Source organism: Passer domesticus, chromosome 1 (assembly GCF_036417665.1).
Source record: "Passer domesticus isolate bPasDom1 chromosome 1, bPasDom1.hap1, whole genome shotgun sequence".
NCBI lineage: Eukaryota > Metazoa > Chordata > Aves > Passeriformes > Passeridae > Passer > Passer domesticus.
Window position 1 is genome coordinate 4,712,779 of NC_087474.1, and position 14,929 is coordinate 4,727,707.

General features: G+C 41.1%; 1 protein-coding gene across 8 annotated transcripts in view; it reads left to right on the forward strand.

The window, feature by feature from the left end:
- LOC135304434 (sodium channel protein type 5 subunit alpha-like) overlaps positions 1-14,929 on the forward strand; it is a 208,867-nt gene that overhangs the window by 116,775 nt on the left and 77,163 nt on the right. For all 8 annotated transcript variants that reach the window (XM_064426839.1, XM_064427086.1, XM_064426923.1 and 5 more), the window contains one exon: positions 825-1,181. In XM_064426839.1, coding sequence (XP_064282909.1) covers positions 825-1,181 — 357 coding nt within the window. The remainder of the gene's footprint in view (positions 1-824; positions 1,182-14,929) is intronic.

Genomic DNA, 14,929 nt, shown 5'->3' on the forward strand with positions numbered 1-14,929 from the left:
TCCCTTGCCAGCTTGACATTTGTGTTGCACTTCATGTACCAGGATGTCCATGCTAATTATTCTGGCCATGATATGGCTTCAAAATTTTTAAGATCAGGAAAATAAGCCCTTGTGGTTACATTTACCAAAAAAAAATAATTTTTTTCCCCCATAAAATTCTCTGCGTTGCTCAAAATAGTAAACTTTCCATCACTCTCTTGTCTCCCTCCAGTTTTTTGGAGCAATCCTGCTTCAATAGGGCTTAATTTAGACCTTGAGCTGAAAACACAGCACAAGTGCTAGGCACCTTTTACATCCTTAAAATAGGTCTTAAGTGGGCCGTGGGCTGTGCACAGACTGCGTGATCCTCGGCACAGAGGTGATTTTCACCCTGAGAGCTAACAGCTAATAACATCTGACTGAGACTTGCTCTGAAGCACAGAGGAATTCCTTCTCTCATTGTGGGACCGAACCTGAAATCCCTTCCTCCAGATGCCTGCCAGGATTTTTATTCTGAGGAGGAAAAGCAACACAAAAGAAAATACTAAGAAATAGTTGCCATCCCTCCATCCTTTCCCCACCAGTGGGGGAATGTGCCATTAAAACCATGTCTATCTAACCAGGCAGAGCATAGCTCAGGAAAACTTAATTCTCATCTGAGAAGCCCAGCTGATGTTTTATTAATAGAAGTAATGAGGTTAACAGGAAGTTATGGCTAAAATCACCTTGTACCACACACACTGCAGCATTTAACATCTTTCACGTTTTACTCGCTTTAATAATTCATTGGCTGAAATGGCTGATGCTCCTGTGAGCTGACACTGTTGTTTATGTTCTGTTCACAGCTGCGAGTCTTCAAGTTGGCAAAGTCCTGGCCGACCTTAAACACGCTCATTAAAATCATTGGTAACTCAGTGGGTGCCCTTGGTAACCTCACTCTCGTGCTGGCCATCATCGTCTTCATTTTTGCCGTGGTAGGAATGCAGCTTTTTGGGAAAAGCTACTTGGACAATGTGAAGAAGATAAGCACCACTGGCAACCTGCCACGGTGGCACATGAACGACTTCTTCCACTCGTTCCTCATCATCTTCCGGATTTTGTGTGGAGAGTGGATTGAGACCATGTGGGACTGCATGGAAGTAGCTGGGCAGCCACTGTGCCTTCTCGTCTTCTTGTTGGTCATGGTGATAGGAAACCTGGTGGTGAGTTCTCAAGATGTTTTTTATTTTCCTTTTCTTCTTTTCCTGGTGGGCACGTGCAAATGTACCATTTTTTAATCCAGAAATGGCAAATCTCGCATTGCTCTACAATTTTAATTCAATGTACCGAGTTGTCACCAAGACAGTTTGCTCCTATCCCAAAGCTGCATTACTAGTTGGGAATGAGGACTTGCTGGGTTTTTTCAAAGAGCAGATGTTTTACTAGAAGAAAGGCACATGGGTTGGTCACAGTGATTTTATATTTTAAAGGCACGTGGGTTGATCACAGTGATGTTATATTTTATGCTGTTCATAGGGCTGAAGGCTTTCCTGATCTCTTTTTTGTACAGGTGTATCACACACCTCAACTATCCCTGTTTTGGGACATATTTATACTTCCTTTCACTTCTGGCCCAGAACACACAAACCATACCACAGCACAGTGTCTTTGAGAGGAGTTTTGAACGTCCTTAGCCTGCATGTTTTAGGAAGCTGCAGGTTTTATTTACAGTAATGTCACTGGCTCACTTGCTGGTTTTTTAATAGACTATCCCATAAGCATGGCTTACATAAGCTCTGAACCTATTAAGACTGAATTATATTTCCCTGTTGACATCTTAAGGAGCGCTTTGCTGGCTTTCAGTCATTGTGGAAATGCTTTGCCTGTTCAGCTTACAGAGCATCTTTGACATTGTGGCTCTAATGGCCTTACTGTTTATGTAGTGAGTTATTTAATAGAAGATGCTGCTGTAAAAAAAAAAAGTTGGTTTTTTGCTACCAATTGCTTTTAGTGGTTGTTTTGTTTTTAAGTCACCAATGTTTTGGTTCTCAGCTGCTGGGGTAGAAAAGTTCTTGAAAGAGCTTGTAGAAAAGCAAAGTGTGTTGCTTTGTTTACATTAACTTAAATTTTAACAGTTATTTTTACATAAAAATGTTGATTGCAAGAGCAAAGTATATTTTTGAGGTTTTTTTTTAAAATAAAAGTCAAAAGACTAAACTATAATTACTCATAAAGTGAGAAATTATTTATGGTTTTTTGTGACTTACTATTTCTATACATTTTTCTTGGAATTAAATTTGATTAGAAGAGATGGAGCAGAATATTACTTTCTTTATTTAGGAAAAAACATTATTTATTATATCTTTTAGGAGAGTGTAGCCTGAGATCGAGAATGTTAATTTCCCCCTGCCATTAAGCAATGTGTTCTGTGTATGATGATGAAAGCTGGAAATAATATGTGTTAAGTTCTGGGGAAAATGTTAACATTTGAAATATTCATGGATTATTAAAAGATGTGAATTAGCAACATCTGATACCCTTAGATATTAACACTCATTAGTGTGCACAAGTTCTGCTAAGTATGAAATCTGTCTCAGCAGAGACTGCATTAACATTAGCTACGTATATTTAACCTTCAGTGCTGAAAAAAAAAGCCTGTCCCAGATGTAAAAACAGATATTGAAAAACTCTGTCTGCATGGAGCAGCTGAAGTTATTGGTCAGCTGAAAGAGAAAATTGCTAGCTTTGCTCTTCAGCCAACAGCTCTGTAAGGATGTGGCAAAGACTGATAAAGAAGAATAATTCTTGTGTTTGGGTCACTAATAGAAAAAAAAAAGAAGGGAATAATTTATAGGTGAAAGAACAGCAGATTCTGAATCATGAGATTCATCCAGTGCCAACATGGAGATTCCAAGATATCAATTAACAGGTAGAGAGGAGGCCATCTGACATCTCTAGCACCAGCAAAAGTGTTGTTTTCTTCAGTAAAAGTGGATTGAAGTCACCAACTCACTCTCATAACATCATCAGACCCAAAAGTTCTGGTAGCTTAAAAGCACCATGAGCCCTTTCAAATAGAAATACTCATGTGAAAAACTTTTACCTGTAACTCCATTGCCGTGTGTGCCAGCAAAGAAAAACTTGCAAAAAGCTTGCTGAGATCCTTTTTCCTCCTCTGAGTTTCAGGAGTCAGTTCTAATAAAGAATACTATCCTGAGCTTGTATCTCATTTGGACTCTAAATGCTTCCATAGTATCTGGAGGCTTGCAGAAAATCTTGGTGTAGCATATCTGTACATGCATCTAAATTAAATACTTTTATCTGTCACATCTGCCTTATGGTGATGTCTGTGGTCACTTTCCCAACTGCAAGGCTGAGGATTGTGGAGCAAACTTGCACCTGAACTCCTGTGAAGTCTGCAAGCTGGTATTGAAATTGTTACAACCACTGCAATTCCGTGGTATGTTCAGTGATTCAGTTTGCAGGTCTTATCCAGCCTCACTAACATGAAAATTCAAAGGAATGGTGAAAGGAAAGCCGGGAAACTTAGAAAGTGCCCTGGGCAACGTTGTGTTATAGAGCAGTCCAGTTGCTGAAAGAAATTTTAGTATATCCTTAGTCTTTGGGTAGTATTCATATATCCTGAAAATGTCTGGGACAATTTGTGTGCAATGCTACACAAAACTATATTTAAGTCTGGTCAGCTGATGAGTGAATCATCTTCAAGGAGCTAAACTTTACGATATAGTTGGAAAACTCTGCTGTGTAACTGCCTTTTGCACAATAAAGCTGTGCTGCTACTGCAAGGTGGCATTTTAGAGTCATTGAGGCTGCTTTGGAAGGTAAAGCCAAACCAGACAGATCATAAGAATTTCTTTCTCATTTGGAAGAGAGTTTCTGAAGTAGCTAAGTGAATAATTATGCTTTTTGTTAAGTTTTCAAAAGGGCTTAATGTATTTTTAATGTATATTTATGTTATTGAGGTGAACAAGGAAAATCACCAAGACAGGGATTATTGAGGTGGATGTAGAAGAATGAGGGTCAGGAGGGAGGTCCTGGTGCCCCCTGCTCTGGTGAGGGTTGATGTGACACCAGCCACTTCTCAGGGGACAGCTGTGTGAGCTGGGTGCTAACAACGTGCATGAATAAAAGTGACACTTCCATCACAGGCAGGACAACCTCCCAACCTCGTTGGGTGTGTGTGACACACGCTGGCCAAGCCAGACTTTTACCCTCTGGTGGCCACCAGGATGAAGTATGGGCCCTGCCAGCCTCTCCTGAAGTGCCACCAAGGGAAGGAGAGCCTGAAATGCCCTCACTGTCTCTGCTCCTGCTCCAGCTGGGCTGTGTGAGCCAAAAAGCATCATTTAGTGTTAAATCCAGAGAGCTGCAGTGCATTAACTGGCCCTCAGGGCTGAGTTCTGGGCTGCTGTTGTCTCACCTCTGTCCCGTTCACACATCCCAGTGCATCCATGGCACATCCATCCCTGTTCCCCAACCCACCACAAACTGGCAAATCACTGCTGCATTTCCATGGTGGATCTTGCATTACTGGAGTCACAAGCATGTAAACATGTAGGGTCTATAACCAAAACAGTGACACCTTAAGAATTTTCCTTAAAAGCAGACTATAAGAATGGAATTCCTCCTTTAGATCAGTCCTAGCCTTTTTATTTTTTTTCCCTGCTGTCCATTCACTCAGGAAAATATTGATGACATTTTCTGAGAACACTAAGGTAGAAAGCACCACCAATTTCTAGGGTATCACACTATCCTGTAGGCAGGATTGCATAACCATTATTGAATTAATGCATGATGCATGGAATTATGAAATACAAAGTGTAAGGTCATGCACTCAGCCCTGTTTAAATATTTATGTTATGATCCAGTAGCTTACCAACAGAAAATGTTTGAGAGTATATGTATCAGTCACTGTGAACATCTACATCTGAAATAATTACATGGAGGCGCCTTTATAGTCAGATCTGCTTAATGGAGTCTGTGAAGTCATAAAATATCTTACCACCCCAAAAATCTAAATATCTCAGGCTAAATAGTCCCTAAAATTACCTGTTTCTGTCCCTGCCATCCTAGGAGGCAAACAGTTGTAGAAATCCCCATGTGGCTGGATATGTTGACCCAAGAGGACCTTCTGGTCCTGTGTTTTCCTGTGGTAAATTCAGTGCCTGGCAGCAGAGCTGCTCAGCAGGATTTGGATGAGATTTGAAGTGACCACTTTGGTTAAACTCAGTGGAAACTTCTCTCTGAAAAAGTCAAATGTGCCTGAAACCTGTCTTTCTATTCTGCTTCCACATCTCAGGGAGCCTTTATGTGTGTTTTTCTGTTATAATTTGGCCCATGAAACAGGCAGAAATATGGAAATGTCACACTCTTTCATGGAAGAGGTTTGTGCTTGCCTACATGCATTTCCTACAATTCCATGTAGGACAGATCCATTAAGAGGTGTTCTGTTCCCACTAAACCTCCATCAGGTTAAAACCAGTGGATTTTCAAACTGGTCAGACACCAAAAGAACCTCATTACAAGTCATTCACCACCATTTCCCTCTTCAACAGACAAAATCTGTTGATAAGATGTCTTACCAGAGCTGTTCTAACAGACACAGTTCTGCAGCTGGGCAAGAAAGAAAAATCAAGTTACAGGGTTTTGAGCAGCCTGCTCTGCTGGAAGGTTCTGTGCCCATGGCAGAGGGGTTGAAAATAGGTGATTTTTAAAGTCCCTTCCAGCCCAAAGCAGGAGATGATTCTGTGAATGGGAGCAATGCAGAACTGCTTGGCACTTCCACTTCATCCTGTTCTTTTACAAGAGTTTCCCTCCTGACCATGAGAACATTGTCCTGAGACCACCAATACAACCTGGATGGGAACAATGGCCTTGAAGGAGGAGAAAGGCAAGAAAGATGAAAGGTTATTTAGTACAGATCCTGGCCTGACAGATGTGCAAGAGAGAGATTTGGGATTGGGAGGATTGTTTGGGTGGGGAAGAGAAAATGGCTACAGCATTATGTGAAGCTTAATGTGTGAGGAAAAATTCACAGCAATTCCCTGCCCTGAATCACTTTCCTAAATAACAGAGCCTAAGCAATATAAGGTGTCTGGGTCCCATGTGTCTATCCAATACTTTTTCTTTTTTTGCTTTGTTTGCTAAAGTTGCCTTTAGTTCAATGTTTAGAGTAAAAAAAAAAAAACCACAAAAGAGGCAGCTGTAGTATGTAGTGTGTAAATGTGTGAGACAGGGCTGATATTTGGATTGCATGGTCTTCAGCATGGAGGCTTTGCTTCTGTATAAACTGTTTTCTAGAATTAATTACTGAGTGTCACTAATTGAGCACCAAGATCTCTAACTGAGGAACATAAGAGGGAGTCTATGTGGCCACCTGTGAAGGAGAACTGGTAGCCCACCCCGGGGGAATCCATCAGCTGGCTGGCTGTGTGGGAGCTGCACAGGTCTATCCCAGCTGGAATATTGTGGTCAGGGCAGAGGATGAAGAAGTTTAATAACACAGATTGAGATGTTCTTTTGCATTTGCCCTCAGTGCCAGAAAAATATCCCTGAGCACATTTAATTTATTAGTGTAGGAGTATCCATAAAGTCCTGTCTCACTCAATGCTGATGCTTCTCCATCACTGCAAATTTCTCAGTAGATCACGTCTAGGCTTGAAAGAGGCTTATGGTAATGTCAGATTTTCTCTTTGTTTAAATGAAATGGGTACAGAGAACTATCATTATCCCTTGTGGTAAAACCAGAAGTAATAGCAAAATAGCATCTTACAGGCCTGGGTAAAAGTGGATTACAATTTTACATTTCAAGAGCTCAGACAACCAAAGCATATTAGGATGGTCAAAGGTGGTCTTCAGATGGAGATTTGTATTTCTGCCTGACATGACAGGGCTGTCACTGAGGGAAGATACATCAAAACCCCAACACTTCTAAAAGACAGGAAGCATTAAACCAGGGAATTTCAAGACTATAAAACTTTTTAAAGGGTGATGAAGGACTGTTTTACCCCAAAAAGTACACAGCCTCTTTAATTCAAACTACCTTTGTCAATAAATGAATGAAAATGGAACTCTGATGACATATGATAGCACTTTTCCAACTATCTCCTTATTTTCTTTTCAGATTATATACAAATATAGAATACCAAAGCCCCATTTTTGTGGGTTTTACTGTCTGTCCCTAGAGAAATGTTTAACTCAAGGGTTCCAGCAAGACTTGCTGCCCTGAATCAAGTAATTATTTTTGCATTTAATGACAAACATGACTTACTCATGGGGGCCACTGAAGACATCCACTGTGTGAATAAAGGTTAATCTCCTTGGAGGAAAATGTAGTATTTGTATTGCATCTAATTATTAATATAAATGAAATAGAATTTTAAAATATTGTGTGCCTTCTAATTGTAAATCTAACTAGGTTAGATCTGCTTGCTGGAAATTAAATCAGGTTTGAGAAGAAGGTATTACAGCCCAAATTACAACATTTAGGGTTCAGATTTTTAATTTTTGAATCACAGAAGAGGTCTGCAGTGTCCTCGAGCTTTACATGCTGTACTTCTGCCTCTAAGCACATACTCTCCTTGGGGTCCTTCAGTTCCACTTCTGGCACAATGGAAAGAAGAGAGGATAAGATGCAACTACGTGAAAGCTGCGGAAAACCAGCTTTTTGCAAGGAGCAGGGAAGCCACAGGAGATATGAAGAGAGTTCAGGTTGTCCCAAGTCTCACACAAACACTCCCTTCCCTCTCCTCTCTCTGCACCCCAATGCTTGTGTCCTGGATGCTGCTGTTCACCTTATCTGCCCTTTCAGCAGCTCCCAACATTCTGGAAATATGCATTTGTGTTTTGGTTACATCAGCTGAGAGGGCCAGCAGATAAACAGGCAGGAATAGGCATGTCAGGAGCAGTCATCATCAGCACAGACAAAATCTGCAAAGCAGCAAGCGAAGGGCACGTGGGGCACCAGGGAGGAGGAGGATTGATCAGAAAGCTGCAGGAGCCATAATGAGAGCTGGGAAATACTGGCAACAAGGGCTGGAGAGTTTGAGGGTCCAGAAGAAGTCAGGGAGCCCAAGGGATCATTAGCAAGAAGTGGAAGTGTCATTTGAGTCTGTCTCATCAGCTCGGGCACGGATGTAAGGGAGGCAAGTTTCCTTTCCCGAGTCACATGTGGCTCTGCAGGAGAGCAGCCCAGAATCCATCAATTAGCTCAGCTGGGGATACAAAGAAAGTGGTGTCAGAACAACTGTCAGCATGTCACTGCTGTCCTTCTTGCTCCTACTCATCTGTTCTCACGGCTGGCAGCGGGAAGATTTGGTGTGATGCAGGAGAGCCCAAACCTCCAAGGGAAGCAGCTAAACCCCAGCACATCCCCAGCTTCTCCCTTCATCATTTCCATGCCAGCTACCTGAACACTCTGTGTGTCCCAAAGCAATTTTAGCTATTTGTATTCCCCATTCTCCATCCTTTCTTGAGAAGTGCCTGGGAAGCAGAGCACTCAGGTAGTCGATGCTTTTGGGCAAGCATCTGGCTGTATGTGCTTAAGTATTAAACATCCTCAGGGCTAAAGAAATGTCCACCAGAAACAGATGGCATCATCTGATGCTTAAAAAAAATAAATCCTGACACTAACCATCAATCAGTCCAGTTGCCTCTGATGGCTCCTAGCAGAGATGGAAAGCCTCCATCCTCTTGTGGGTTACTTGAAATACAAAGCTTTTGCCTGAAACTCCAGGCTTTAAAAGCTGTATGATTTATCAGTACCCACATAAATAACTATAATTTATTTTATTGGGTAGGTATATCCCACTCCCATGTATAGCACCAGATGCTGGTGCTAAAAAGTCTGGGGAAATTAATCTCACTGTATTTATGATGAGCCATCAAAGACTGCTGGGTTTCAAAAATGCCATTCTATGGTAGATTGAGTGGATTCTGTTCAAATCTGGGAGGTTTCGGGCTGCTTTGCCCAAGATATGCGAGGGAAATGCACCTGAAAATAGATGGGAGGAGTGACTACTTTCAAAACCTACTTTAAAAAGTAATCTGCTTCTTTTTGTCACTTCAGATTTATGAGAGTCTGTATCTGCTACAGGCTCCGTTGTTTCTTCTGAAGAGTTGAGTCTTGGCACTTGGTGACTAAATCTGAGCTTGCATCTTCTGTTAGGGGACAAGGGTGTTTTCAAGGTGCTATATGGTGCTCATGTTGAATATATACTAAAATCTTCCAATTTTTTCCCTGCAATATTCATCTGCAGAAAGGTAGATATTTGGAAACACAGCTAGCTCAAATCCCAGTAGAAGTTGGCATACAGAAGAGAAGTGAGCTTTTGCTTCTGATGCAGCTCAAAGGAGGATGAAAACCAAAAGTGGACTAAGGTTTTTTTTTTTCCTTTTTTTTCTGACATAAGGAATTCCCAAAGCAATAATCCAAAGCAGATTCATTAGTGGACTGTGACAGATTCTGGCATTTAGTGCAGATTTTCATCAGTAGAATTATAAATATTGCTTCTTGATCTATAAATGAGTCACTAGGATATATCAGAGAGAAATAAAATCTGTTATCAATGCTAGTGCTCTTCCATGGGCGTGTATGTAAGGGAACACAAAACTATCTTCCATTAACATTTATGGGTGTGAGGTGTCTTGGAAATATGAAGAAGTATGGCAATATATTAATTCAATTGACCCAACCCCTTGGAAACCATCCTCATGCCTTTTGTTCTAATTGTGTTTCCAAATCAAAGATATTTCTCTAAAAATGTTGTTTAAGCATTGACTCCATTATATGAACTCCTGACAAGATGAAATATTTTTAATAAGATACACCATATGTGTGTATAATGTCCTCATAGATATTTTACTTGTGAAGATTCTAGTGGGTTCTTTGCTGAGATTTGGTTTTATTCTAGGGGGTTGAAGGGGAGCTAAGTTATTATTTGGAAAACTGCAGCCCTGTTGGTGTAGTAGGCATTAGTAGGGTAAACCTGCCCACTTTTTGTACTACATGTGTCCTTGATTAATAGTGTAAGTAGGGGTTTGTCAGTGGTTAAGTTTTGGCTAATAACTGGGTAGTTATTAAAATCTAGAAGGCACTGAGTCAAATTTAATTGGGCAAGAGTGTGCAAAGGTAGGTACAACTAAATGTGTCTCTTTTTATTAATGTCACAGTGTGAGTTGTCTGGATGTCATTGAAAGGGTAATGACAACAGAATTATTCCTAACATGTGCTGAGGGAAAGGCAAGTTTTTAATGCTAAAATAGACCAGGTGGTACAAAATTCATACATTATTCATTACTCCTAAACATCTTATACTAAAAAAAAAAAAAAAAAACAAACCAAAAAACAAACAACCCTCTTACAAATACTTTTTTTCCTTCACCAAAAATAAGCAGTGAGCTGTTCATTCCAACAGTTGCCTCTAGAAATATCTTGTTAAAAAGAATATGTGAAACAACCAGTGAGTCATGACAGACTTAACCTTCTTAGCAGGTGTATGATATTTAAGAGACACTGGAATTTGTCTTTTCATGTACAGTGCACATTCATATCTGGATTTCTCCACCCAGCACATATTTGGCAACACTGTCTGTGGCTTCCCAAGGAAAAATGCTGAATAATGCATTTGGAAAATAAATGTAGTACACAGGATCAGATGCCAATTTCCTGCCTTTTGAGGTGTTATTGAACAGTAAGAAATTCCTGCAAAGGGGTCCTGCCTTTGGTCTCCTGCTACCATTCCACATCTCTTCATTTTTCTGAAATTCCACTCATCTGTGTCTTACTGTGTTAAACTTCTCAAAATTCAATAAACTGACTGACCCACACTTACTGAGGAGAATCTCCAATAGATATAGATCTATTCCATAAATTTTATATTACTGCAAACAATACAAGGGAAAGGAGAACCAAACCTATTGATTTTTCATCTCTCTTATAATATTTGTTTCTTTGCTACTTTTTAAGTCCCTTTTGTTCTATTTCCTTGACTCCAGATTCATGTGTTATTTTTTTTTCCTGTTTTGTTTGGGTCATTCTTAACCAGACTCACATTTAAATTAGTTCTAAATATTACTAGAACCAAATCTGTCATTCCTTTAATTATCTTCTACCTGAAATATGTTTTCTTCCATTTTGCTTAGTTCTGGGCTTCATTGTCCTAGAAACAAAGAGTGATTTATGTTGGAAGGGCCCTTGAAGATCATCTCATTCCACATCAGCAAAGTGCCTTTCTGTTTTCTGATATAAGAAGGGAGTCAGAGATGTGGTCATCTTGCCTGGAACGATGAGCTTGCTTTGATCATGTGGTGGAGCACGGATTTGGATTGAAGGATGCTGGTAGCCAATCCTCCTTGGAGTGGGGTTTTTTTTTGTGTTTCTAGTAATATTTCTCTGAAAAGCACAGCTCAGAGCCAGCTTTATTCTGTAGGATAAGGACATCCTCCTCTTTATTTTCTTACCCATGGACATCTCCCTGGGAATTTCGGAAGCATTAAGAATTAGCCACAGCTGAGCCAGAGACCCAAGGCTGACCACTGAGGACACTCTGGGACACAGGAGAAGGTGCTGGCAGATGAAATGGGTCACTTTTTAGGACAGCAGTGAGGTGTGTGTGTCAGCACCTCCCACCTTGCAGGGCATGGCTTTCATTTTGGAGATGTAGCTGGCACCACTGCTGCTAAATCCTCCCATTTCTTGAATGAAATGTGGGGGTTTGTCCCACTTCTGAGTCATGGGGCTTCTCCAGCAGAGGTCTGTGAAAACCACAAGCCTAGCCACGTGCTGTGAAGGCAGGGGATTTCATACTGTGCAAAATTACTGGCAGAAATCTATTCTGGAGCTTTTCTGAAAGAAGGCCTCCTGGCTGGCAGGCAGCTCTGTCACTTTGTTCTGCCCTTCCAGGAATCTGCACTTGGAAAATGCACCAAATCAGAACCTCCTTACACCTCCCAAATTCACTGTAGAGGTATCCTTTTCACATTTCACTTAATAGGAAAGGGTGATTTTGTGATTGAACCCAAATTATAATATTAAACATGGGAAATGGATTAGAAAGGAAGATTTTTAAAGGAAACCATGTTCTTCCTGAAATGAAAAAAAAGCGGGGGAAAGATAATATTGATTCTTTCTTGACTGTCTGATTTAATTTTTGAACCTCTGGGCCTACCCTCATGCTACTTTTCCTTAGTTGTAATATATTGGCTACAGGGAGCTATGACTTACTTTGTCCATTATCACTGGTTTTCTTTCAATTTTACTCTGTTTACGTGTGGGGTTTTTATCCTTTTGGTTGTCTGTGGCTTACCTTTCCCCAGCTGTTTTCTGCCATGTGTGAATGAGAATTACCTCTTGATCTCCAGTCCTGACTGCCCAGGGGGCACGATGGCCTTGAGATGACTGAGGGCAAAACTTAGCACAGTCCTTGGTCACAACTGAGTGTCCCCCTCTCTGTGGAGGTGTAGGATCTGAATTGTAAAAGGATGTCAGGATCTGAATTGTAAAAGGATGACTCCAGGGATCCCACTCTGCCTGGACTGGGCAGTGTCCTCCACATGAGCCCCCTAGGGTTAGGCTTGGTGTGGTGTTCAGGTAGAAACTGCAGAGCTTAAGCATCCAAAATTAGAGGGTTTTTTCTTATATCTAGTCATTGTATAATTGGTAGAGCAGCTGTTATTTGATGCAGCCAGTGAAAATATTCCAGGGTAATGCAGGTGTTTCTCACTGATCATCACTCCTTGCAGGGAGCAGCAGTAGCAAAGACTCCCCAGACTGTGCAGTCTGTCTTGCTGTCTGATTGTCCTGACATCCTCCTCAGCAGGACAGCCAAACTCTTTTGTTGATTTAGCAGAAGGGTAATTGTCTCTTGGTTTGCAAATAATAAACTTTCCATAGTTTCCCTGGTGTTTTTGGGGTACCTTGAGCCTTTAACATCACAAACACAGCTGGTTTTGCTGTGAGAAGTTTTCAACTGGACTTGTCTTGCAGCACATTTTATCTGACAGTGGTTTGAGAAGTCCACAGCAGCTCTGATGGAGTCCTTGCTACTCTGGTGAATTAATGTTGTTTTGATATGTGATGAAAAACCTGCAGGAACATGTTTGTTTTTATGCTGTGGCTCCAGTAGTGGGAAGAATTTATCTGACTCCACTCATCATCTCTCCCTCCTCACATATAACATTTGGAGACTTGGAATTTCAGATCAGAAAACACTTGGTTTCCAAAGACTCATCTTCTAATACTTCTAAGGAACATACTTAGGAAAAAAAAAAAAAAAACACTGAAAGCCATCAGCTACAAAAGAAATCCAAATTCAATAGTTCTTGACCAGATTTGGAGTGGTACAATTTGTCTGTAGAGTTATAAGCGCGTAGGTGAATAACAAATTAAAAAGTCTTGGAAACATGCACAGGTTACCTCAGATTGATGTTTCCAGGGCTGTGTTTCAAGTGACAAGGACACAGGCACCTCGCTCTTCCAGCTTGGGGGGTGCTGCAGGACCTGGGCATGAGGAGAGGCAGAGGTTGGTCCCTCCTGTGCAAAGTGAAGAGAACAGGGCTGAGGAATCTGCCCCAGTAATTACAGGTACCCCTTTAAACTCTGCAGTGAGAAATTGGGTGATCATTCCCCACCCCATCAGACGCAGGCGAGCACAGCTGGCATCCAGCATCACTTCTCTGCACTGCTCAGAGACAAACAGCTGCACCAGACACACCAAAACTGCAGGGAAACATAAAGTTCAGTACCTGAAGAGAAGAATGGTCAGTAAAACCCCCAGCTGTATTGTAAATACCACAAAACCATTCAGGGTAGGGGGAACACCCTCAACTCACCCCATTCCTGAAGGTGGCTGAAGCTGCATCATCCCCCCTACTTGTTCTTCATAGGCCAGAGGTAAAATTCAGCCTTGTTCTCTCCCTTTTCTGGGTAAATAGAAATCATTCACATGAAATCTCTGAAATTACAGCCACTTTTTGCATATGAAATAATTATTCTTATCATATTATTTACATTTTTTTCTTTCCTAAGGAGAACATCCACTCTTATTACCATCATGAAGTAGTTCAGAAATTTTACTTGGGAAATAAGACTGTATTTGCTGCCTAGCTCTTATTAAAATTCATTTTCTTACATTTAAACAGACAAACCAGTTCTTTCACCTAATAAGGGTGAGACTGATACAGAACAGATGAGAAAAATGTTCCTGTTGGAAGAATTGGTGTTACAGTGGTGCTGCAGTGCCCCACAACCCTCCCACCTGCAGCTCCCGTCCTGCTCGTGGGTTCAAACACTTTCCACGTGGGAAGTTGTGTGGTTGCAAGACAAGAAATTAATATCCCCATTTCCATGTGCTTTCCTAGCTGGTCTTGGGCAAGAAAAAGGAAGGAGATTGATGGTGCTCCAACCTGTGCTCTCCCTCCCCCAGGCCGCAGGGACCTCTTGCCAATCTTGTGGTATCATGATCATTTTGACAGCGAGAAACTAAGATATCAGAAGAATGGGATTATGAGATTGACTGCAGGATAAAGGGAGACTGGGCTGGGAGGATATAAGCTTCTTATCCAAACACAAATAGCTGAAAGAATAGGAAGGGAATATAGAAAATAACTGATCATGTAAATTGCTTTTTGTAGGAATACTCTCTCTTAGTAGACTTTGCCCTGGGATGAAAATGTACAAAGGATTGGAAAATACACTTCCAAGGAAGGAAATAATCCTCCAGAGAGACTGACTACATTACTGACCTATCACTGCAGATCTCTAACTTAGATCCAACACTTAGTGCAAGGAAATCCCCTTTCTGAGCAGTTTTTCTTTGCAGCTTAGTGGATTCTGCTGCAGTAAACAGAAATATAATAATTGGCACCTGTTTTGTTAGGCTTGCTAGAAGGTCTCCAAAGAACAAACTGCATCTCTCCCATCTGTGCTAGCCAAAGAACAGTGCAGATGTCC